The sequence below is a fragment of the Abramis brama genome (genome assembly GCF_963993115.1).
Source record: "Abramis brama genome assembly, chromosome: 11".
Lineage (NCBI taxonomy): Eukaryota > Metazoa > Chordata > Actinopteri > Cypriniformes > Leuciscidae > Abramis > Abramis brama.
The window spans coordinates 12,334,839-12,360,235 of NC_139973.1; the positions used below are offsets into that span (position 1 = coordinate 12,334,839).

Genomic DNA, 25,397 nt, shown 5'->3' on the forward strand with positions numbered 1-25,397 from the left:
TAAATCATCTTGTAATATATATCCTTACAAAGACATTTAAAATTTAGACTAAAATGAGGCTTGTATAATGTTGGAAAATATAATATAAAATGCAAAATCCAGACTGGTGGAAAAGTAATTAATACTAATAATTAGTTGTATTATTAGTCATTTCGTATCTAATAAAGCAAATTATTTTTTAATTATTCTGAAAATGTTACAATTTGAATAAACTACACGTTTAGGTAGCATTGTGGTTTTGAAACAATTATTTCTATGATATAACATCCTAAACCATATATATATATATATATATATATATATATATATATATATATATATATATATGAAAATAAGTATTTGAACACCCTGCTATTTTGCAAGTTCTCCCACTTAGAAATCATGGAGGGGTCTGAAATTGTCGTCGCAGGTGCATGTCCACTGTGAGAGACATAATCTAAAAAAAAATATCCAGAAATCACAATGTATGATTTTTTAACTATTTATTTGTATGATACAGCTGCAAATAAGTATTTGAACACCTGAGAAAATCAATGTTAATATTTGGTACAGTAGCCTTTGTTTGCAATTACAGAGGTCAAACGTTTCCTGTAGTTTTTCACCAGGTTTGCACACACTGCAGGAGGGATTTTGGCCCACTCCTCCACACAGATCTTCTCTAGATCAGTCAGGTTTCTGGGCTGTCGCTGAGAAACACGGAGTTTGAGCTCCCTCCAAAGATTCTCTATTGGGTTTAGGTCTGGAGACTGGCTAGGCCACGCCAGAACCTTGATATGCTTCTTACAGAGCCACTCCTTGGTTATCCTGGCTGTGTGCTTCGGGTCATTGTCATGTTGGAAGACCCAGCCTCGACCCATCTTCAATGCTCTAACTGAGGGAAGGAGGTTGTTCCCCAAAATCTCGCAATACATGGCCCCGGTCATCCTCTCCTTAATACAGTGCAGTCGCCCTGTCCCATGTGCAGAAAAACACCCCCAAAGCATGATGCTACCACCCCCATGCTTCACAGTAGGGATGGTGTTCTTGGGATGGTACTCATCATTCTTCCTCCAAACACGTTTAGTGGAATTATGACCAAAAAGTTCTATTTTGGTCTCATCTGACCACATGACTTTCTCCCATGACTCCTCTGGATCATCCAAATGGTCATTGGCAAACTTAAGACGGGCCTTGACATGTGCTGGTTTAAGCAGGGGAACCTTCCGTGCCATGCATGATTTCAAACCATGACGTCTTAGTGTATTACCAACAGTAACCTTGGAAACGGTGGTCCCAGCTCTTTTCAGGTCATTGACCAGCTCCTCCCGTGTAGTTCTGGGCTGATTTCTCACCTTTCTTAGGATCATTGAGACCCCACGAGGTGAGATCTTGCATGGAGCCCCAGTCCGAGGGAGATTGACAGTCATGTTTAGCTTCTTCCATTTTCTAATGATTGCTCCAACAGTGGACCTTTTTCCACCAAGCTGCTTGGCAATTTCCCCGTAGCCCTTTCCAGCCTTGTGGAGGTGTACAATTTTGTCTCTAGTGTCTTTGGACAGCTCTTTGGTCTTGGCCATGTTAGTAGTTGGATTCTTACTGATTGTATGGGGTGGACAGGTGTCTTTATGCAGCTAACGACCTCAAACAGGTGCATCTAATTTAGGATAATAAATGGAGTGGAGGTGGACATTTTAAAGGCAGACTAACAGGTCTTTGAGGGTCAGAATTCTAGCTGATAGACAGGTGTTCAAATACTTATTTGCAGCTGTATCATACAAATAAATAGTTAAAAAATCATACATTGTGATTTCTGGATATTTTTTTTTAGATTATGTCTCTCACAGTGGACATGCACCTACGATTACAATTTCAGACCCCTCCATGATTTCCAAGTGGGAGAACTTGCAAAATAGCAGGGTGTTCAAATACTTATTTTCCTCACTGTATGTATATATATATATTGCTCCAACAAATATAAATATAAATATAAATATATATATATATATATATTTAATTATATTATTATTTAATTAAATCAATTTGTATTTTTTTGCATTCGTCAATAGGTGGCACAAAATACCATCACAACATTTCTGAAAACAGTCAGTTCCATCCATAGATACATTTTTTTTGTACAAAAAACAAACAACTTGGATTTTCATTATGAATGGCCTACTTCAATGTCAGAAAGGAAAACTTTGCCAAAATGAGACGAGTTTGTGTGTATGATAATATAAAAACTGTAAACGCTTCTTTCAATGGTTCTTCTCTTACCCAATGCGCTGAGCTGGGCACAAGCAGCAAGTGAAGCTGCCAACCTCGGCACGATGCTGCGATTTGAAGCAAAGTTCAGGCGAAAGTCTAGCAGACATGTTACTAGATCCATCGAAGGGCAAGACAGAATGCAACGGTCTGACAGGAGGTCTTTAGGACCTGCGAATAATTCAATAAAAGGTCAAGTACTTCAGAATATCATAATACATATGAAGCATGAAAAATGAAGAGAGGTCATATTACCAGCAGCCGGCATGATGGGATAGACAGTGAAGCGCCAGCCCCAGCCATTAACAGAGCCGTCACTGGTGAACTTCCATTTGAGCTCATCTCCTGGAATCCTCAATTCACTGGACCAATCGGACCACTCACGGCCTGAAGGGGTGGAGACAAGTAAAGTTATGTGGCCAGTAGTTCAAACAACAACTTTTTGACTGGTGTTTAAATAAAAAGACAAAAGAATGTCACCTGATCGAACAGACACAATCCTATTGGCTCCGTCCATAATGGTAAGTGGGTCATGTCTCCTTTCTGTTGAACACTGGCGATCAAACTCTACCCTCAAACCTTCAGCACCTGAAATCATTTAAATAAGATTTCTTATGAGATTTGAATATTTTTAATTATTCATTATTTTCCACAGAGCATCTACACTACAATTCGAAGTTTGCGGTCAGTAATATTTTTCAAAGAAATTGCTGCACTTTTGATCAATTTAATGCATCTTTGCTGAATAAAAGTCATTACGACTTTAAAAAACAAAAACAAACAAATAAATCCTGTTCTTTTGAACTTTCTATTCAAAGGATCCTGAAAATAATGTATCATGGTTTCCACAAATATATTATGCACCATGAAGTTGTTTTTTTACATTGATAATAATAAGAAATGTTTCTTGAGCATCAAATCAGCATATTAGAATGATTTCTGAAGGATCATGTGACACTGAAGACTGGAGTAATGACTGCTGAAAATTCAGCATTTCCCAACACAGGAATACATAACATATATTTAAATGGAAATTTTTAAATTGTAATAATTTCACAATATTATTGTTTTTACTGTATTTATCATTGAATAATAATGGGTTGGTTCATTCACATCCTCATTAAAATACTATAGCTTTACATTTTCTGAAGAACTTTGCTTTGCTTAATTGTGACAAAGTTAACACTTAGGTTTAGGGATGTGTTCAATTGAGCAATAATGACACTTTGGCAAGCACCACTAATGAGGTTGTAATGGCTGCTACATAATGAAGGATGCTACATAAACAGAAAAGCATAAGGTGACCTGGTATTTTCACAGTTCCACTGGTGGAAGTGTCGTCAGTGTACGGGTGACTGCTCTCCACCACCACAGGCTGCGAGGACAGTCGTCCACTTTGAGAGTCTGTAGCCACATCCTCTAACTCAGTCACACACAGTTCCAGCAGCATATCTGCCACCTGCGTGCAAACAAATACATTCAGATATGAGTACACAAAGCACGAAAAGATGAAATGATTCCAATTTAGCTAGGAAAACATGTAGTGAGTAACCAAAGAGCTGTTTGTTTTTTTTACCTGTGTGAAAGCTGTACCCATGCCAGATAGCACAGCAGACAGCACTTCCTTGCCTTTATCACCTGAGCGCAGAGACACGGCCAGTTTCAACAGGTCCACCATCACACGCGTGTCATCGGGAACCAGCAGACCGGTGAACTCATCCAGATATTGTGGCTCTGGGCCCACTGCTTTACTCTGACTCTCAGAGTCCTGTTTCAATAAATCAAACCAGGCTAACTTCAGTTTATGTAAAGGATTGTGGCACAACATGCAAATGTAATCCAATTTTCAAACAGACTTAAAATGAATGCATTTCATTTTAATGATCAGGAACAAACATCTAAAAAGTATGATCAACAGGAACATTTAAATCAATCAATTAAAATCTAATTAAAATATATTTTTTTTAAATAAATTAAACAAATATTTGTTTGAATTTATAAAAAGTATTGCAAGAAAGCATTTGTGACTGACCTCCTTGGTTTTGGTCATAGTCTCAGCAATGATGCTGGCAGCACCAGGGTCATCTGTGACCGGGATGAAGGGCCGAGATGAGGCAGAGGCAGGGGTCACCACTGAAGACGGGGTAGTGGCATCCTCAGATGTGGTCACCTAGACCACACAATAACATATGACAGAATGCGCATTTAAATGCAGAGCATGAACACTTTTTTGTTTTGACATTTAAATGGATTGTTTCGTAAAAGGAAAATAATAAAAAAAATAGACGAAAGAAGTTGAAGATTATGGGATACTGAACAAATAAGCATTAAATAAAAAAAACGTGAATGATGCAGTCGTGCACAGGCAGAATTCTTCACCTCTCCTCGTTTGCTGTCCATCCAGGGGTGCGGACTGACCCTCTCTTCTGTCTCTGAGAGCAGGGCTGGACCCTCAGCCTCACAGGGGCTGGAAGCTGATGAACAATCTGACGGTGGCACCGGAGAGCTGGAGGGACATTCCAATGGAATCATACAGGCAGGCATCAATGCTCCCACCACTGCATCCCTACGGATTTCAAATGACATGAGAGTGATTAAGTGATGCCAGAGCTTTTATTTTATGGAACAGAAAAACAAATAAACCTGGGATGCAAAGTAGTTCTGAAGCCATTTAAGTCATACCTGGCATACATGATCTGCAGGGATGAGAGCACATGGGACAGGGCCTGCTGTTTGGCCAGATTACCATCCAGAGAGAGCAGGATCTTTGCCAGAGATGGCCTATTGGGCTTCACACTGCTCACACCATTCAGCTTATTACTCAGTAAAGATGGGTCACTGTCTGATGGCACACCTATTAAAGAAAAAGAAAGAAAACCACCCACAAAATCTTAGATTTTAAGAAACAGGCACACAGTGACACCAAGGTAATGGACATAGGGAAGATTTTACCAAGATAAGAGGCTCCAAGAGAGTCCCTGGCAGTCTGGAAGAGGACCGGCTCGTGGACGGAGGGTGTGGTGACATCTACAGTGGTCCAGGCCACGCTGTGAGAGGAGCCGCAGGCCACACGGGTAATTTTTTGCCCTTCTAGACCCTGCACCAGCGTAGGCTTCCTGTTGACCGTGGTTGTACCGTTCCCCTGCTGCCCATGGTCATTATCCCCCCACGCGTACACCTACCAAAACAACACTTCATCTTACACAAGCACTAAAGCGAAATAGCTTTTCATCAATAAAAGGAGAGTTGTTTACTATGCTTGTTTTTTTGGCAAATTAAACAACTCATGATGCAAAGTAAAAGGAAGGAGTTCTTGTGCAAAAAACAAACTGGTTGGCCCACCTGTCCAGTGTCTGTGACAGCCAGGCAGTGCAGAGCCCCTACAGCGACATGAACAATCTTCTTCCCCCTCAGTCCTTCAACCATCTGGGGTTTGCGCACATGAACATCTGTGCCGTGACCCAGTCTGAAGTAATCGCCCTTACCCCTGCACAATGCAACAACATGAAATTTCAATCATGTTAGGGATTAAAAAAGCTAACTCATAAATCATGAATTGTATTGTAATGCCTCTGAAAAAAACAAATATCCTTTTAAATTCCTACCAGGTCCACACAACTCCAGATTTGGTGAGGGCGAGGGAGAATTGAGCTCCACATTCGATCTGACACACTCCCTGCCCATTCAGACGCTCAATGTTCTGAGGAATGTTACAGCCTTCACTGCCGCCACGGCCCAGCTTCCCAAAGTCTCCATCTCCCCATGAGAACACCATTCCTACAAAATACACATTCATATAACTTCAGCTATGTATAAAAAAATAAAATCTGAAGTCGTTCAACCCCTAGTGTGTGTGTGTGTTTTTTTTTTTAAGTCTACATTTATGTGACTAAAGTGTTGACAATACATTTCTGCGCAACTGAATGATTCTCTGTGTGTGCAATCTGCACGTGATGCGCGAGCTTCTGTATGTGTGTGCGCGTTACAATACAGCACCTTGTACTTACGTGTACAATAAGCTGTTTAATTAAAACGTGCATTCTCCCGATCAATTTTGAGCATATAGATAGTATAATCATTATCAAACATATTGTGGACCACTCTCAGAGAATGCATTTATTTGTCATTTAAACTGTTTGGACACAGAGGTTTAAAGTGGACTTCCAAGATTTCCTTATCCTGTTGCACCCTCTACTGGCCAGGACCAGCGACGTCAAGCTTAAAGTGTCATGTCATGGCAGAGCATTAAGGTCGAGCACACACACCAAAACAATACCACCTTAAAGGTCCCGTATTATGCCCCTTTTCACAAGATGTAAAATAAGTCTCTGATGTCCCCAGAGTGTGTATGTGAAGTTTCAGCTCAAAATACCCAACAGATCATTTTTTACAGCATGTTTAAATTGTCATTTTTTGGGGCTCAGAAAAACGTGCTGTTTTAGTGTGTGCCCTTTAAATGCAAATAAGCTGCTGCTGGACGACCCAGGGGGCGGAGCTTCATGAGCTCGCGCTCAGTCTCTCAGGACAATTTCATCTCACGGAATGATGATAATATCAGAAACTCTCAGTAACGGTGTTCATTTCGAGTCGGACAATAATGCCTACAGAGTCAGAGTGCTGTATAGAGATTAAACAGGTATAGTTTAGTAGTTTAATTACGGTTATTATAACGTATTTGTCATCTGCTTGTATGTACCCATTATTTATTAATAGCCTATAAGTCTGCTGTTTCGGACCAGGTCCGAATGATGATCAAACATATACTGATGAGTTTAATAAAGTTTATTGTACACCACACAAAAGATGAAGCGTCAGTTTTACTTCAGAAAATCACTGTAAGAGCTGAGTAAACACAGTAAGTTATAAGAAGTGCGCAAGTACATAAACAAATTTCGGTAGAGTTGAGGGAGCATTTCTGTGGGCGGAGGTTAGTTAAAAAACGGTTCTAGTGACGTCATTAACCCTCTGGAGTCTGAGCTGTTTTTGGGGCCCTTGAGATGTTCTGACAAGCCCTGACATTTGTGCTTTTTTCAGTTGCTTATAAACATATTAATGTCAAAGGTGTAAATTCACTCTATAAAGCACAAACAGGGCTAACATAATATGTGAGCCACGTGTATGTACATGTTTTCATTTTTGAGAGAATAATGTTTATGCGTAGATATTGAAAAAACTAAAAACTAAAATTTCTGAAATAAGGCCACAAAACACATAGTAAATATGTGTCAATAAGACTTTTGACCAATGGATGTCATCGCCTATTGTTTTTTCTTCAAAATTATGTGAAAATAGTCTTGCTTTATCGTTCAAATAAAACCATACATTGATTTAAATTGATGTAAAACAGGTTTTGCTTGGAAAGCCAATATGCGAGGGGGCGTGAACGAGGAGTGGTTTACACCTGAATTACCACCCACTCTGCATAATGATGAGCCATTCACACAGGTGTGACACTGGCTGAGCCACAATGCAAGGACAAAAGATATTTAGAAGACTTACTATACTGACCATTTAAGATTTTGCTTACATCTATCTTGTACATAAGTTTTGCTATTTTATTAAAAAGGTTACAATTACAAAAATAATTACAATTTCAACAATATTTCAAGTGTACTCTTTCTTTGTAAAAAAACAAAAACAAAAAAAAGATTATAGGCCTACATTTTATCTATGTATTCATTACTTTGAATATAGCCAACATTGGAACAGCTAACATCTTAGTTGATGACTTTATTTTTGACAAAAATATTAGGCTATTTTATATATAGAAATTGCTAAACAAAAGCTTATTTGATGAGGCAGTATATTCTACAGTAAAAACTGTACCCAGATCTACTAAACAAAATGTTGTCTTTCATATTTCGCCTGACTGTAAAGTTGTTTTCATGAAATATTAGGGCATATAAATGTTAGTTTGCAGTTTACGTTGCTTATACAAATAGCCTACATTTTATTTCAACATATTTCAGATTTTTACTCATCTCAGTATAGCAATACAGTTTGCTAAAACATCATCATTCGTTGACGATAGGCTTATTTACTTTAAATCCAGGAAATTTGATAATGAAAAAATTATTAAAATTAAGAGACAATTGATACAAAACGAAATTCGTTTTAAAGGAAGGATTTGTACTTTCTGTTTTGAGGTCTCTGTGAAAGTTTGAAAGTCTTTTAGTGTTTTTTTTTAGAGCTCGCGTCCATAATGGAGAACTGTCACGTAATATTGTTTTTTGCCAGCTGTGGTAAACAGCGCGCATCTATGCCGTTCATTCATTCATAAACAGAAACCCGAGAAGGAAAAACTTACTAGTATTCCTCAGCTCGTATTCCTCGGATTCCTCATTATTCCTCACAGCGCTGCGACGGTGTAAGCAAGTAATGTTCTGAATAAACTTGTGTTTTGGTTTTCTCGAGCTGATACGGGGGGCGTTCACAGGATTGCGCGGATTACCTCAGCCATTTGCGTTTGAATAGCGCACGCTCTCCGTGGGCGTGTCACATTACATTTGAATGAGCTCTAATGAGGTGGACTAGAATCGCTCTCTTTTAATACAGATTTCACAAGATGAGAATATTTGTTTTTTATATAAATTACTTCATTTAAAAGAAGAGAATCCAATCTTCATAAAGACATATCTCACGTGCCTGTGTGAGAAGTATTCGCTGAGTTACGACAGATTTTCGGACGCGTTTCAGAATGGACTACACGGACAGATAGAAGGCAGAACTCGCCTCGTGTTTATTTTTCTTTGTTTGGCAAAAAGCAAAACACTTTGTTTTTATTGTGAGTATACACAAAAATAATACACATTTAACAGAATCGATTGATGTATGAAACTTGTTTTGTAAAATCAAAGTCAAAAGAGTATTTCGGGTCTCAATTCAACTCATAAGGAAAAAAGCGAGCAGATCACGCCGGCGTGATCTCCGACCTCTGAGGGTTAAAGAAGGAAGTAGAGGGATGTAGTCCAAACGGGCCGTTCGATGTAGGCGACTTCTGTTAAATAAAATATCTCGCTTGGCATTGAACTTTGAGCTTTATAATTTTACAGATATTATTTATACTCTATCAACAACATTACACACTAACTAAAGTTTGAAACATGGGATCACAAAGAACGGGACCTTTAAATTAAATCAACAAAACAAAATGCAGGTATCTACCTTCATCTGTAAGGGCAAGAGTCTGGGCATCTCGACTTCCACAAGCAACCTGGACAACACGATGGCCTAAAAGCACCTTGACCTGCGAACCAGATATAGAGTTTGATCTACTGCCATCAGGGACACACTGTACTACACAGCATCAAGTTTATTTCAACTGTTGTACAAAGAGCATAAGTAAAGTCTCTTTAAAACAAGTCAGTTCACTCTACGGTCATCTTGGCAATTTGATAGTTGTTTTCTATGTACGCAACAGGCATTCAAGTACAGCTCTTACTTACATGAATAGGGAAAGACAGAAATCTCCAAAACTGTCAAGATTCAGTTTTAACTGCATATATAAAAAAATCCTACAATAATTACATTATAAAATGTGTTTCTTTAGTTCAAAATCACACTTAAAACTGTATTAGATATATCCTGATTTTTTTGGACTTTTGGAGCCGACGTATTAAGCATTATTGTGAATTTCTCCAAATCAATTTTCAAAGTTGTACATCACCTCCACCTTATAGGGATTGCTCTACAAAATATACTGGAACCCTGCAGTTCTGAACCGAGAGGTCTGAGTTTACTGAGGCAAGTAAAACAAATACCAGTTTGGGTCTGAGCTGAGTGGTGTTGTCCCCATGGCCCAGGCGGCCATATTCACCCAGACCCCAGCTGTACAATTCTCCACTGGAGGTGATGGCAGCACTGTGAGAGCTGCCACAGGCGATGTCTCGAATGCGCTTGGTTTTCAATGCCTCAATTAGCCGTGGCTTATCACAGTTCCTGGTTTAAAAATAATAATTATTCTCATCAGATCCCTCTAGAAATCTTCTTCATGTTCTACATTACTGCGGGAGAAGGTGCAAATAACCTACATTCGGCTGAAGTGCCCAAGCTTGCCATCATCTCCTTCACCCCAAGAGAACACTTTCCCATCCACAGTCAACGCCATGGCATGCCTTCCACCTGCACACAAACAGTTTATCCACTTTAAACAAGTTCTGGCAACATGGGATGCTTTCCTTAAAGGGGGATCTATTATGCAAAATTCACTTTAATATTGTTTTTGAACATAACTATGTGGTTGGGAATTCGTTAAGGTACAGCTTATAATTATAGTGAAGTGTTTGGGGCGGGATACGTGATTGTCAGCACCACCCTAACTTCGGGTCTGAGGCTGCTGGCCTCAGACTGCTGTGACATATGGTTCTAAGGTTCAGCAGTTAGATATATCTTGTAGGTAATGTATATTATGCTGCTGTCAATTTAATACACAGCTGGGGAAAAAATGTGCATGTGTATATTAGATCTGTTTACATTCACAGACATAACCGACTGTTTTTATGTGAACTTGGTCAAATACACACAAGGTTATGAGCAATTAGACGTGAAAAGATGTTTTGTTCGTTTTTGGCAGAGTATCCGAGGCATAAGGCACAGCACTATTCTGGATGGGGCGGGGAACAGTAACTCATTTGCATTTAAAGATACATGCATGAAAACATGTTTTTACTTGCACTCAAAAATGGGCATTTTCAACACGGTATAATAAATGATCATAATAGGTCCCCTTTAAAACAGAAAAAGGGCATACCTGAATGTACAGCAACCTTTTTGACCACATAGTTGCTGAGGGCAGATATCTGTCTTGGTATAGGGATGGTTCCACTGGACAGTCCTAAACCAAGTCTTCCGTTAGTGGCCTCTCCACAGGCATATACTTTACCTTCAGCAGTCACTGGAAAGACAAAGAATCAATCATTCTTTTGGTTAAAGGAGTAAAAATTTACTAAAATTATATGCATCCAATGCGATGGCAAATCATTTCAGATTTAAAATACAACTAGAAAGACACATTTGTAACAGGGCATTCAGTGTCCTTTTGCAAAATGACAGTAACCGCAGTATAATACACCAGCCTTACATTTTTTTCCGTAAAAATTTCACATTTTATTATGCAGCAAGCAAAAGAACAAAGGCCTGCTTTTGTTATTTTTAAACAACTCACCAGCAAAAAGACTTTTAGAGCCTCCAGCAACCTGCACTACATTCAGAGCAGACAGCGTCTCTGAGAATGATGGGACTTTGATCTGAGAGAGAGAGCAAGACAATAAGATTTGTCAATGCAAGCTATAGCTAAAAAAGTTATGCTATCAAGCATTCAAGCAAAAATATTGTTTTAAATCAAATTAATTTCTCTTTTATTTACTTTTTAAAATGTATTTAATACATTAAAAATTTATTTTAAATATATATGTTTTTAAAAAAATTAAATAAACTACAAAACTGAATGCATGTTTACACATTACTGACCTTGGACCCCTTAAGTCCTCCAAGTTGGTCCTTATCGTTGAGACCCCAGACAAAGACTTTAGTTCTGATGGTGGCAGCAGACTCCAGCCCTGACAACCTCTTTCGAGTCAGACTGCAAAGAGTGGACGAAAAAAGAAACTCAATGACATACCAGATCATGTTTTCTTCTATACTAAACCATCTTTATCACACACACCTTGCAGTCACTGTCTTCTCATCCTCCTCTTCCTCATTGTCAGATGCCAGGAAAGGCACAGTAGCCAGATCTTCATCCTCTGCACGGACTCGACCCACAATGCTCAAACCATGGATCTTACAGTCAATCCCTGAGCTCCGGCACTGTTTTATGGCAATCTCGATGTACCTGTGATACTGAACACACAAATAACAAGAGTGCTCAGCATTCCTAAAGAAACAACCCCAAAGAACAGATGTTTGTGAGGAAATTCAAACCAACATCTGTGCAGTCATTGAGTAGGGAGACCGCGGTGTCTGTGGGATTGATGTTGATGGTCTTCAGCTCGATCAAGTTATTGAGCGAGCTTCCACCTGGAGGACAACCACAGTTAAATCAGGTCATCCATAAAAGGTTAGACTATGACTGACCTGAAAAGGCTTCACGTTTTTTTACCTGACACCACCACCAGTGAAGGCATGTAGCTGCTGTCAGCTGGATCTACAATCATTTTCAGTCTGTGGACCAAGATATCTGGGAAAAGCTCCAACCTGATCCAGTGCTATTGAAAACCAGCAAAACAAAACACATAGATTTTTTTCCTCAAAAATGTTTCCAATTTATCTCTGATATGCGAGATACACTCAAAACCATTCAAAAGATTGGGGTCAATAATATATTTTATATTGTTTTAAAGTCTCTTATGCTCAGAAAGGCTGAATTTAATCAAACATACAGTAAAGCAGAAATATTGTGAAACCATAATACTGAAAAATTTAAAAATAACTTTTCTAATTTAATATATTTTAAAATGTTCTGTATTCCTGTGATGGTATAGCTAAATTTTCAGCATCATTACTCCATTCTTCAGTCTCACATGATCCTTCAGAAATCATTATAATATGCTGATTTGATGCTAAAGAAACATTTCTTATTATTATCTATGTTGAAAACAGTTGTGCTTCAAAATATTTTTTGTGATATTATTAATGTCTTTGCTGTAACTAAATTGTTATTTTACTAACTTGTAACTTTATTGTAAGTATAATTTTTTTTTTCAAAACATCTTACGGACCACAAACTTTTGAATGGTAGTGTATGCCTATAATGAGACAGACCTTGCCCTGAGAGCCTGAGGACTGCCAGCACTGCTCTCCAGAGTCTATGAGCCTCGACGCCTGGTTAACGGAGGACGACACGCTGAGGTTCTTCACCACTCTGGACCACTCGTCAATCAGCATCCCACGCTGACTGTTGTGATGTCTCTTCAGCTGCTTTCCTGAGCGCCCACTGAAGGTGGATGACTGACCTAAAGATAAATGATTAGGTCAAACCAGACTGGTTACATCCCATAAAGAAATTTACACTGTTGTAATGCTACACTACATAAAGAAGCTATTAAAGAATACACAGAATTCTCTCAGACCTGGTTCATTTATTCGTCCGAATGAATGTCTAGGGTTGTGTTTACGGGTCTTGAAGCAGCTCTCACAAAAGTCAAAGTCATCACAGCTCCGACACTTAAACCTGGGGCCGTTTATAGGGAACATCTGACATCCGTCACACCTAAGGAAAGTGAAAGGTAAGAAAATGTTTATAAGTTGTTTATTTAGTCATTGTCTTGACGTGATTTTCACTTGTACTCTGTGTACCTGACACCAGGATGTATGCTGGGCACAAGCTCCATCTCTGACAGCAGTCCAGTCCAGTGTGACTGCTGAGGAAAGTCCACTATCACATCCTTCCCATTGGCACTGAAGGCTGGACACAAATGTTACACACTATGATGAAACCCAAATACAACGGTTCAATTATAGCTGAATAGACAGCCCTGTTCTACAGGTTTGAGATATATAGCGAAACAAATTGCTAAATACAAAAAGGGATAGTTCACTCAATAATGGAAAACAAACAGGTCTTGAACAACATGAGGGTGATCTGCTCATTTTAGGGGTGAACTGTTCCTCTAAAGCGGTGAAGAGAAATAGTTTAAACAATTATGTTACCTTTGACCACACCCACACTCCTGTGAGTGACAGATCCCCACTTATACTTTGGCGTTGTGACCGAGGGCTTAACTCGTACTTTATCACCAATCTTTATATGAGACGGAGAACTCTGAGGAGGAAATCCTGGGAAATACAGAATTACATTTATTTTAAAAAAAAGAAAAGAAAAAAAAGGACCTAAATCCTAATATAAATTTTTTGTCATTCGATTTTTTTTAAAATTTTATTAAAGCTGTCCGTTATAGTGTGTAAGAGCATAGCAGAACAGAAAGAGTATTACCCAGCAGCTCAGTGTGGATGTAACGGACCCAGTAAGTTCCTCCTTTTTGCTGCCAGTCACACTGCACATTCAGATCATGTAGGCCGTCTCTGTCCAGCTTTATCACTTTACCCACATCGCCCTCATATACTTCCTCATACGTCCTGCAGCAACGCACCATCATGCCCACCTGTAACACACTTAGTTCAATCAGGTTGCCTCTTAAGTAGATTAATCTCATTTTAAAGCTACACTGTGTAGGATTTTCTCCCATCTAGCGATGAAATTGTATATGACTACCAACTGAATATTACTTTCTAGCCCCTCCCATTCCGAGGGCGTTTTAACTCCTGCGGTGACCGTATTATTTCAAATCTGCCGGCAGTCGCGAGCAATCTCCCCCTCGCATTCGTCACGGTGCCACTGAGTGTAAAAACGCGAAAGGCGAAGCTTGAATTTCCAGGTATGTCCCTCTTTGGCTAATGTATTTTCAAGATGGAGGCGCAACATGGCTGCCACCATTCGAGCGACTCGCTCGTATGTATTCTAAATGGCAGATTCTATGCTTACGAGAATACTTGATTAGCTGGTAGAAGTAATTACACATTAATGAGCACATATCATTTTGAAGGAACAAAGTGTTTTTTGCTAAGAATCAACTTAAAAAATTACACAGTGTAGCTTTAAGAATGTTTCACTACTTATACAGGAAACCCAAAATACTAATTTTTTAAGTGCATATGCAAACCAGTTAGTAAGATCCTCACCTGAATGTTCTCTCTCACATATACAGCATAATCATCGTTGCTCTGAAAATCCGACCTCTTTTTAAACGTCTGACTCTCAGTTACCACAACCCCAGGAGGCTGACATGCAAAAGAAACATCGTTAGTCACACAATAAATGACTACAAGTGAATCTGCACCTCATGTCTGGTGTGTGACGGATCAGTTTGTGTTTACATGTAATTATACACACCACAGGGAAAGCTGGCTCAGGCTCCTCTAGCTCTTCTAGCACCTCTTCATCAGAGTATTCATCTGATACAGTATCTGCATCTGACAGATCTGTAATGTGAACATCTGGATGGTCCAACAACCAGCCCACCAATGCCTCTACACCTGAAACCCAAGCAATCATGAATGAGTTGCTAGCAAAAAATGCTCTATGTATTCTTACAAAAAATTATGTGGGGATAGCATGACAGAGATATATTGTACTGTATGATTACAATATTCATATGACATGGTATTTACTCCAAGATACATGAAAAACAACAGTATAACCATCATGCTAGTGTACAAATGACCATGACATTTCTATGGTACTATGCAAGAAATGCAAGAGAAAGAACTGAATACCCAAGCATGTAGTGCTAACAATGAATACAGCATACGACAATTTAACATTTAAAAAACGTGAGCTATTGGAGCATTACCTGGCACTCCAGAAGCGCCTGTGGTTCCAGAAAGTGATTTAAGGGCAAACTCAATGTTTTTCCTTTGAAAGCCCATCTCCATCAGCTGCAGGACGATGGGAGCAGGGGGCACAGGTGAGGTCTTGTGTTTCTTCTGCTTGGGTGGGCGCATATGCTGCACAGTGACCGGTGTTGTGGCCTCGCTAGAGCTACTGTCCTCAAACAGAGGGGAGGATGGGTGTGTGGATTCAACAGCCAGGTACTGACACACAGCCAGAGCTGCTGCCTGAACACACATACACACAAAAACTGAGTAAAGACATTTGAAATTCAGAGGAAAAAACAAATATGGTGGAACTCTGTGATGTAACATCTGGTACATCTGGAGCTGGTAACTGAAAGCTCACATATGAACATATGAAACACTTTTGATCAATTTAACGCACCCTTGCTGAATAAAAATATTGTACAATGATAATAAAAAACGTATTATATTAGAAAGCAAAAGCATGTCAAAGGATGTAATTTAACAAGCATTTAATACAAATATCAAGGAAGTGTAAATGTGGTCTCTCACCTCTAGCTCCTGGCGGTGGAATATGGCTTTGATGGGGGAAGGTTGAGTGGATGCTGACAGCAGCTGCTGCAGGAGGATGAGGGGAGGCTGAGGACCCTCAGGAGACAACTCTCCCACATCAGGAGATGACACACACTGATCCTCTGAACATAAACACAGAACATATTACATAAGCACATCACACAATTGCCATTCACAAAGTAAATAGACTGTTGTTACTGAGAGCAACATATAGACCTTAGTCAAAATAGAGTGGTGCAGGGATGATGACAAAACACAGAAGAATAATTTGCTAGTGGTTCCCTCAAGATTTTCCTATGGGTTTTTATAATGGGATTCTCTTTCATCATCTCGTGTTCGAGATCCACCTATGGGAAGGGCATCCGTACCTGACCTCTGTAGAAGCATCCAATTGCACCAAGTCTGGCAAAACAGACAGAAGCGCACAGCCAATGCCAGGTGAGGTCCCACCCCCTTACCTGCAGACATATGAAGCCTGCATGCGCTACTGTTCTCCAGTTGACATTCGCTTCTCGCGATCTCTGCACTGACACAGCTCGGTTGGATTTATGCTGCTCACTTACGTGTCTGCAGGAGGACAAATCGCCAGATCAGCCTCCGCCAAGCATGACAGTTGTTTTTCTACTAAGTTTAGCTGTGTTTGCTTCTGAGCCGCCCACGCTCTCGCATCTTATCACCCGTTTCCTTATCCATGGCTGCCCGAGGCAGTTTTTTGCCGGTATGTCGCTCTAAATCTGCCGCTTCTCCCGGGAACAGCCTATCACGGGCCTGCCCAGCCACGTGTGGTGCGCTGATTGCCGCGAAGGACCTTCACCCATTCTGCGTGGTCTGCTTGGGCCTTAAGCACGCGGAAGAGGCTTTGGAGAACCCGGAGAACTGCAGTCATTGCCTGATGCTGCCGAAAAAACTCCTGCGACGTTGCTTTAAAGTTGCTGCGACCCAGCGTGTCGAGTTCGGCTTTTCTGACTCGGATGGGGGACACTGTGACGTGCTACCAGGGCCTCCCGGGGCGCGACTTCTCTTATCTGGGCTGACAAGTCTAATCCTGCGTTACTCTAAGAGGACATCCCAGCAACCCGCTCGTCGACGAACCGGCCGGTTCTGTTGATTATGACGACACGGGCCTTCTCGGGGTCTCAGAGGACAAGGAGGCCATCCCGCCCTTCGGCGTTCCCCAGGCCAACACCCCCACGGTGTTGCCTCAGTCCATCCTCCTGGAAGTGTGTGAGCGAGTGGCCGCTCGCCTCAACATTGAGTAGCCGGCTCCACAGAGCGCTACTGACCAGGAAAGGGAGATTTATGTCCACTCTCTTTCTTTCTTTCTTTCTTTCTTTCCTTTTCTTTTCTTTTAATTTTTTTGCTCTTTGCCAGTCATCAGAAGAACGGTCTCTATGGTGCTGGAGGCTCTGTCTCAATTCCCCTTTGAGCCCCTGGGAAATATTTCCCTAAAGCTGCTGTCTTTCAAGACAGCTTTGCTCTTGGCCTTGGCATCAGCTAAACGTGTCTGTGAGCTACATGCACTCTCAGTCCATTCCTCGTGCACTAAATTCTCTCTTGGAGGAGATAAGGTTTTCCTTAAGCCTAATCCGGCCTTCATGCCGAAATGATTTCCTGCGTTCACATCGGAGGTGTTAGAGCTGTCCGCTTTTCACCCTTCTGCGGAGGATCAAAGGCTGAATGCCCTGTGTCCTGTCCATGCCTTACAGACATATTTGGCTAGGACCAGTGCTTTCCGGAAGAGTGACCAGCTCTTTATTTCATGGGCACCCCCTTGCAAGGGGAATCCCATATCTAAGCAACACCTCTCACATTGGCTTGTGGACGCTATAAATTTGGCACATGAATCGAAGGGAGTGCAGCCCCCAGGGGACATCAGAGCTCATTCCACGAGGGGCTTAGCCGCCTCTTGGGCTCTGTTCAGGGGAGTATCGCTGCAGGACATTTGCTCTGCTGCCAGCTGGGCTTCTCCCCATACGCTTGTGCGTTACTACCGGCTAGATGTCACCAGAACCTCGGTGGCACATTCTGTTTTGGGGGTGAGGTCATCTTAACCCCTCCTTCTCTTGTGTGTGCCACACACGTTTCATGTCCTGCCTGTACACAGCAGTTATGGCGTCAGTATGGCGGGTTCATGATTATGGGACATGTCAGGCACCGCCCCTTTGGGTGACCATCTTTCTCTGGCTTACAGAATCTCACTGTGAATGTATTGGGCAATCAGGGAGCTGTCCATGTCTCTCCCATAGGTGGATCTCGAACGCGAGATGATGAAAGAGAATAGGTTACTGTCGTAACCCCCCGGTTCTCTGAAACATCGAGTGGAGACATCCACCAACTTTGTCCCGCTTACCACACGAGAAGCGAATATACTTCCTGGAGAACAGTACCGCATGCAGGCTTTATATGCCCGCAGGTAAGGGGGTGGGGCCTTACCTGGCATTGGCTGCGCGCTTCTGTCTGTTTTGCCAGACTTGGTGCAATTGGATGCTTCTGCAGAGGTCAGGTACGGATGCCCTTCCCATAGGTGGATCTCTCCACTCGATGTTTCAGAGAACCGGGGTTACGACAGTAACCTATTGTTTTCCAATTTATGGCTAAAATAAGGTCTGTGGTAAAAATAACTTGACAATACTTGGACGTTTTGCTCTACAATGTTAATTACACAGTCAAAACAAAATTGCGAATTTTAAAGCTGTTGTTTATTTATTTTTAAAGTGTTTTAATTAATTAATACATACATTTAAACTAGATAAGAACGTTTGGGGTTTAAGTGTGTACAGTTTACGTTGTAGAACAAAATGTCCAAGTGTCATTGAGTTATGTTAACCACAGACCTAATTTTACTCATAAAATCAAAAACCCCATTATAAATACCCATAGGAATATCTCGAGGGAACCACTGGAGAATTAGTTTTCCCGGTTTTGACATAATCCCTGCACCACTCTATAGGCACCATATTTAAAGGGACACTCCACCTCTGGAAAGATGAATGTGTATTTAAATTGGGTCATTTATGTAGAAGAAATGTGAAATTATTTTTGAATTTGGAGCTTTCTAGACTGAGAAAAGCCAGAAAATGTATTTTTGGCTCATGTGGATGAAAGACAACAACTCCCAGAATGCACTTGCTTCGCTGCTCTACGAGGCCAAACGCACTGGCACTAATCTGTGATAGGTCTGTTAGCGCATTAGGTCCAACTCCCTATGGGCGGGTTTGAAAGCGTGGGAACTAGTGCTTGTAGTCTTAACAGAAATCCCCCCCCTCTTACACTTCCTCCGACAATGACGCAAAATGACGATTTTTGCGTCATTGTAGGAGGAAGTGTAAAGAGGTAAATACAGATTTCTCTCGTCTCAGGGGAAAATGAGAAAATGTTGCACGACCATTCAATAGTATGACTGGGTTTCTAACATTGCAAAGCTTAATGCAAATGGGTGGAGTGTTTTAAAAAAAATCTACACATGACCACCAGGGGGTAGTGATGGGATACATCCAGACACAATTCTGTTCAAATCATTGTTAGTACATTACAGTCAGTTTACAGATATTTAATCCCCATTGCAACTGCATTGTCTGATTGGTGGTCCAGCTTTGAGTGACAAAAATGGGAACACTTATAGCACCACAGCATGAAAGGATCATTGCACCTGTAGGATTGGGGCTGACGTCTATGACGGCTGGCTGAGACAGGATCTGTCGGAGTTTGTCCTGGTGGCAGAGCAGAGCCCGTGCTGCCTTCAGGATGTACAGCCTGAGCTGCTGACACCGCAGCAAATGCACATCCACCTGATCAGCTGCAATGACAAACACATAAACCAGAATATATATTTTCATACATAGATTAGTTTGAGTGGAACAGATGCTTCTGCATGGATAAAGATTAGCAAATTCATATAAGGGCTTTTCACATTGCGCTTAACCCCAGGTGATTGTCGTTCTTTAAACCCCCGGTAAAGGAATGATTCACACTTATATTTTAGAAGTGAGGTTGGCACAGCTTTTTTTTGGTGAAACGGTGAAGTGTTAGAATGTTACACCTAGATGCATAGCAACAGACAACCAATCGCGTGCATCATTCACATGCTTTGGGACAGTAACACACCCCGTTGTATAAACAGTAGTTTTAGCACTTGAGATGAAAAATATCAAACGGGGACAGAAAACACGACAATTGAAGTTTAGAAGAGACCGTTTCATTCTTATCTTTATAGTACAAAAAGTCCATTCAGGATAAACCTACAGTCTGCAAATTCTAGAAAAAATATAACATGAGGTTGCACAATGCTTGAGCCCTAATGTAAGCATATCAACGTGCGACGTTTGTCCAGTAAGTGACACAGGCACTGCAAATATGCTAATAAGGACTTAAGCCCAGGGTTTAGGAATGTACAGTGTGTTATGGCAGCATACGAATACCCAGGATTAATAATATTACATCAAATGAAAATAACATTTGATTCATGACTGCTGCATGTGCTGTACCTGCAAGTCCTCTGCTAAGGGATTTCTTCATGCGTTGTTTCTCCAGCTTGCTTCCTGCCAAGTTGACTAGCTTCGCCCACACCGTCAGCATGGGCTCACTGAAGGGCAGGTTTTGAACACTGAATGGAACCATGTGAATCTGTAAAGATTTAAAAACAGAAAATAAACATCAACCACAGAGATAAATGATGGTCATGTTTGTAAACATACTGCCCCTAAATATATCTTCAATATCAAGTACTGTGTGTATATTGTGCATATTTTACACTACCATTAAAAGGTTTGGGGTCTGAAAGATTTTTCTTTTATTTAATTAAGTCTATTACACTCACCAAGTCAGCATATTTAGATGTAGTAAAACAGTAATATTGTGAAATATTACAATTTCAAATAGATGTTTACTATTTTAATATTTTATAAAATGTAATTTATTGCTGTGATGGCAAAGCTGAACTTTCAGCAGCCAATACTGGAATTTTCAGTGTCAAATGATCCTTCAGAAATTAAATTAATATGCTGATTTTATGGTTAAGAAACAGTTGTGTTGCTTAATATTTTTCATGGAAACAGTGATAGATTTTTTAAAGGATTAATAGAAAGTTCAAAACAACAGCATTTTTGAAATGGAAAGATATCATGATATAAAAAAGCGACGATATGTAACGTTGATGTAAACTATATGATTCGCAATATAGAGTTAGATTTATCCAAGACTCAGCTTATTGTACAAGGTATAATCTACCCAAAAAATTACATTCTGTCATAATATATACCCTGATGTCTTTTCAAACCTATAGGTTTCTTTCAACTTCCAAACATAAATGAAGATATTTTTTATGAAACCTTACAGATTTCGGTCCCTCCATTTAAATTCCATTCCTCTAAACTTCAAAGGTCCACAAAAAAAAGTCAAAGGCATCGTAAAAATAATCAGTCGAGTTGTCTAATCTAAATCCAAGTCTTCTGAAGAGACACAATGGCTTTATATGATGAACAGATTTAAAATTACGCGCATACTAAAGTAAACACGGATGTTCAAATGCTTGCGTGACGTGCAAAAATAACTTTTTTTTTTTTGGATGAACTAACCATTCCGTTTAGGAATAGTCATTTTGACATGAAAGTTTATGGAGTTTCAGTGACATTACTACATTAAACTACTATATATAATGTTGAATATAATATATTATAATGCAATGGGGGAATATTTGTGGGTCCTGATAATAATAAAATAATAATATGATAATAAAGTAATAATAATAAAAAAGTCTTTATTTTGGCTTAAAATATCACAATAGTATTGTATCGTGAGTTCAGTATCGCAATTTGTATCGAATCATGACATGAGTGTATGGTTACACCCCAACCATCCAGCATAATGAATGAACAGGGAGTAATACTGCATGTTAGCGAATATGTACCGGCTTGAGCTGACTGAGAAGGCAGACTTTGCAGTTCCTCATTTCGTGGAACTGAACAGTGATTCGTCCTTTAGGTGTGATTCGAGTCACAGTGCCCTCCCCATATTCCTCATGAACCACAGGTCCACCCAGGCGCAGACGGCCATCAATCCCACCAATGACCGCCAAAACTGCCATCAGGCTGCCCACAGCTGGGGCTTCTGCATTGGGGAGGTAGTCTTCAAGCACAGCCTGATAGAAACACAGTATAGAAGAATTCAAAATCCTCTAGCCAGGACTCAATATCAATATATGGCACCTTAAGTCATAATTTTACAACACTTATTGGGTGACTATTATTGAATATGATAAATTTCACTCATACCGCTTCAGTGTGTCTGCCTGCCATGACGTCACTGATACCACTGAGCTGTGAGTTAATGTATTCATTTATTAGGCCATTCCATTGGCCAAGGGAATGAAGTATACGCAGTAAGGCCACTATCTCCTCTGCTAGGGTACTGCTGTGAGTGGCTGTCAGAGAGGCTTGAGGACGGGACTTCCTCCTACGCATCGAACATTCTGTAAATCACAAAATGTAATAAAAAAATAAAAAAAATAATAAAAAGGTTAAGGTGACATCCTGATATCAGACTTTGCACTACCTTGAATCAAAGAATTTGAGCACAAAAAGTGAGAAAATACCACATTGAGAAAAGCAAATAAATGTATAGTACCCCTGAGAAGGGGCAGATCTGAGGAACAAGTGCTGAGCAGGCTTCCGAGGAACCCAAAGAGTTTCTCCACCAGAAACTTCATATCCTGTGAGCGCTCGGTCTTATCCCAGGATGGTAATACTGCCTGTAGAAGCCGTAGGGCAAGAATCTGCAATGGGGTGCGGAGAGATTGATTAAAACATGGCACTAAATGGATCCTGTCAACAGCACTAATGTGTACTGCTCAGCTGCACTCCTTTTAACCCTGTGGTACTCACAAGGAAAACTCTCCTTCCCTAGGTAAACCTAAGCAGAACTCATGATAAGTGTTGAATGAAACCAGAACAGTGCTGGCACCTGTCTTTGTAGTGTGACTGCAGTGAAGGACTGGTGGCCCTCCACGATGCGTATGAGCAGATTTATCCAGGCAGAGGAGCTCAAGGTACTGCACATCTGAGGCATGAGAGCTATACTGCGAATAAATCCCAGCGTGCACCAGCTCCTGTGCTGCTCAAGGGACACCAGCTTGTGAGACGAACAACCTAAAGAAGAGAGGGAGGAATGTGGTTGAAAGGACCCTATAAATATATATAAATACTATGTGACATTTAATTATTTGATAAAATTAAAAAAGAAACCGTTACCAGTCTTGTCATTGGCTCCGCTCTCCACCAGTATCCTAAGTTGACCACACAGAGTGCTAATGGCATCGACCTGCATCACCTCAGCATAAATCCCAGAGGATAGTGACAGTGTCTTCAACAGATTAACTGTACTGGTCAACATGATCGCAGTAGGGTGAACACTCTTCTCCATCACCTCCCCTTCTGAGAGAATACAAAAGAGGTATATATTAATAAATCAACATGACAAGGTCGAATACATTAAAATACCAAGATTAGGAAGTAATTGTTGTGTTATCTGGAATGCCAGAGCAGAGTGCAGCACTAACCTGTGTCGTCCTCTGTGTCAGAGTCTTCAGTGGAAGGTTGGGTGGCAGGTGGCGGCTCGGCCAGTTTAAGGTCATACTTGCCCTCTTTGCCCATCCTGTAGGAATTGGTGCTGCTGGTATCCCACTGGACACGAATCCAGCCATCTTCTCCTAACTCCCCAATCACACGCCCTAGGCCTGGAGGTGGGCCATCCTAAAACACACCATACAGGAACTTACAAGAAACTGACCTGCCATTGTCTGATCCACACTTCAGAATTCAAGTGTACACAAATGCAAACATGTCGAATTTAACACACCTGGTCTCCCCACTTCCAGTCAGGTCCTCTCATCACCCTAGTGCCGATCTTCATCATAGCTGCCAACTCGGGGCCGGATGCGGGGAGAGGGGTGGGGGTCGTCTCCTTCCTGGACTCCTCGAGAACTGTAGCAGAGTCTCCATGAGCTACAGAGCTCAGCTCCTCCTCACTGCTGTCAGAGCTGGGACCTGTACAATACAATGCCGACACATTTGTAAGACATGAAAAACTGGAAGAGAGGGTAACTCTGAGAAAACAAAGGAAATTAATATCTCAACTCTCTTGCTATATTAACATCCCCATTCTAGACATGATCATACTTGAGTTGATCATTCACCTGAAAATTCACCAAAAATCTATATGGTTTAATGTGAACAATTATCATACAACACTATACATGTTTGGCATCATTTGAAATGTCTCAGTGCGACTGGTACAAAGGTCTCATCCCCAAAGAAGTAAACCAAAAGGTAATAAAGTTTTTAAGAGTTTAGAGATATCTTGCTTACAGAGGAGGGTGGGTCTTTCATGCAAGCAACATCCTGCCCTCAAAAGGTATAAACTCTGGAGACAGTGATTAATGCAAATTCCCATTGTTAGCATATGTTTAGGTTTCTTTCTTGGTCTGGGTATATAAAGAAATGCAACAAGAGGCTCGGACCATTTGTAATGAAATCCGCCGTAATTCTGAGTGCCTTTCAGACACTCAGCATTATGCATGTCCTGAGTCAGGTACATCTTTTACTCTGTCTCTGAGCATTTGATGTTGTTGTATTGATTATCTTTGAACTGATTATGTAATTGGCATGATACATATACCTGACATAATAAATTGTTTACATTTGGATTTATTCTGACTTACTCTGAAATGAATAACTTTAGTAGATTACGTTGTATCCATTGTTACCGCAAATCTCCGTCCAGTTTTTAGTGGAGCATAGGGCACACCAACTGCGCTTTTAGAGTTCCGGCTAATATTTGGCACTAACTCAAGTGTACTTGGTTTGTAAAGACTAAAAAGGAATTTCCGTTTAAGACAGCAAAATGCTGCTCGACCAACCTAAATAGGGTGAGTCTTACCTCTGTTTAATGTAATGTTACTTTAGTTAAGTGTGCGTGGGAAACCATGGCATGACCAAACCAAAGCTATTATCAGAGAAGTAATATTGTTCGGCTTATATCTGTAGTCGTGGTCATGACCTCTGTCAAGTGTTCAAGTGTATACAACCAAGGGGGCTATACATATCTTAGATAGAGTAAGCGTGAATGCGACCGTCTAAGATATTAGCCAATTACCTCTGTTTAGTGACCCAAAACTGATGAGTTTGTGATCGTGGGCCCACATAATATGAATGGCCGGTGTGAGGACCCTGTGCGAC

At 40.6% G+C, this 25,397-nt stretch overlaps 1 protein-coding gene across 2 annotated transcripts in view; it reads right to left on the reverse strand.

The window, feature by feature from the left end:
* herc2 (HECT and RLD domain containing E3 ubiquitin protein ligase 2) overlaps positions 1-25,397 on the reverse strand; it is a 69,912-nt gene that overhangs the window by 11,997 nt on the left and 32,518 nt on the right. For both annotated transcript variants that reach the window (XM_084128558.1, XM_084128559.1), the window contains exons 35-72: positions 24,019-24,206; positions 23,720-23,912; positions 23,412-23,594; positions 23,125-23,309; positions 22,789-22,936; positions 22,437-22,633; positions 22,073-22,303; positions 20,652-20,790; positions 19,817-19,963; positions 16,147-16,289; positions 15,591-15,855; positions 15,131-15,273; positions 14,920-15,018; positions 14,174-14,342; positions 13,891-14,016; positions 13,537-13,645; positions 13,311-13,450; positions 13,003-13,193; positions 12,341-12,446; positions 12,167-12,258; positions 11,906-12,081; positions 11,710-11,821; positions 11,405-11,486; positions 10,991-11,134; positions 10,272-10,362; positions 10,002-10,179; positions 9,406-9,487; positions 5,847-6,018; positions 5,584-5,728; positions 5,194-5,419; positions 4,924-5,095; positions 4,621-4,807; positions 4,274-4,411; positions 3,818-4,009; positions 3,547-3,700; positions 2,722-2,829; positions 2,497-2,628; positions 2,254-2,412 (exon numbers count right to left, since the gene is read on the reverse strand). In XM_084128558.1, the coding sequence (XP_083984684.1) occupies positions 2,254-2,412; positions 2,497-2,628; positions 2,722-2,829; positions 3,547-3,700; positions 3,818-4,009; positions 4,274-4,411; positions 4,621-4,807; positions 4,924-5,095; positions 5,194-5,419; positions 5,584-5,728; positions 5,847-6,018; positions 9,406-9,487; positions 10,002-10,179; positions 10,272-10,362; positions 10,991-11,134; positions 11,405-11,486; positions 11,710-11,821; positions 11,906-12,081; positions 12,167-12,258; positions 12,341-12,446; positions 13,003-13,193; positions 13,311-13,450; positions 13,537-13,645; positions 13,891-14,016; positions 14,174-14,342; positions 14,920-15,018; positions 15,131-15,273; positions 15,591-15,855; positions 16,147-16,289; positions 19,817-19,963; positions 20,652-20,790; positions 22,073-22,303; positions 22,437-22,633; positions 22,789-22,936; positions 23,125-23,309; positions 23,412-23,594; positions 23,720-23,912; positions 24,019-24,206 (5,844 nt within the window). The remainder of the gene's footprint in view (positions 1-2,253; positions 2,413-2,496; positions 2,629-2,721; positions 2,830-3,546; positions 3,701-3,817; positions 4,010-4,273; positions 4,412-4,620; positions 4,808-4,923; positions 5,096-5,193; positions 5,420-5,583; positions 5,729-5,846; positions 6,019-9,405; positions 9,488-10,001; positions 10,180-10,271; positions 10,363-10,990; positions 11,135-11,404; positions 11,487-11,709; positions 11,822-11,905; positions 12,082-12,166; positions 12,259-12,340; positions 12,447-13,002; positions 13,194-13,310; positions 13,451-13,536; positions 13,646-13,890; positions 14,017-14,173; positions 14,343-14,919; positions 15,019-15,130; positions 15,274-15,590; positions 15,856-16,146; positions 16,290-19,816; positions 19,964-20,651; positions 20,791-22,072; positions 22,304-22,436; positions 22,634-22,788; positions 22,937-23,124; positions 23,310-23,411; positions 23,595-23,719; positions 23,913-24,018; positions 24,207-25,397) is intronic.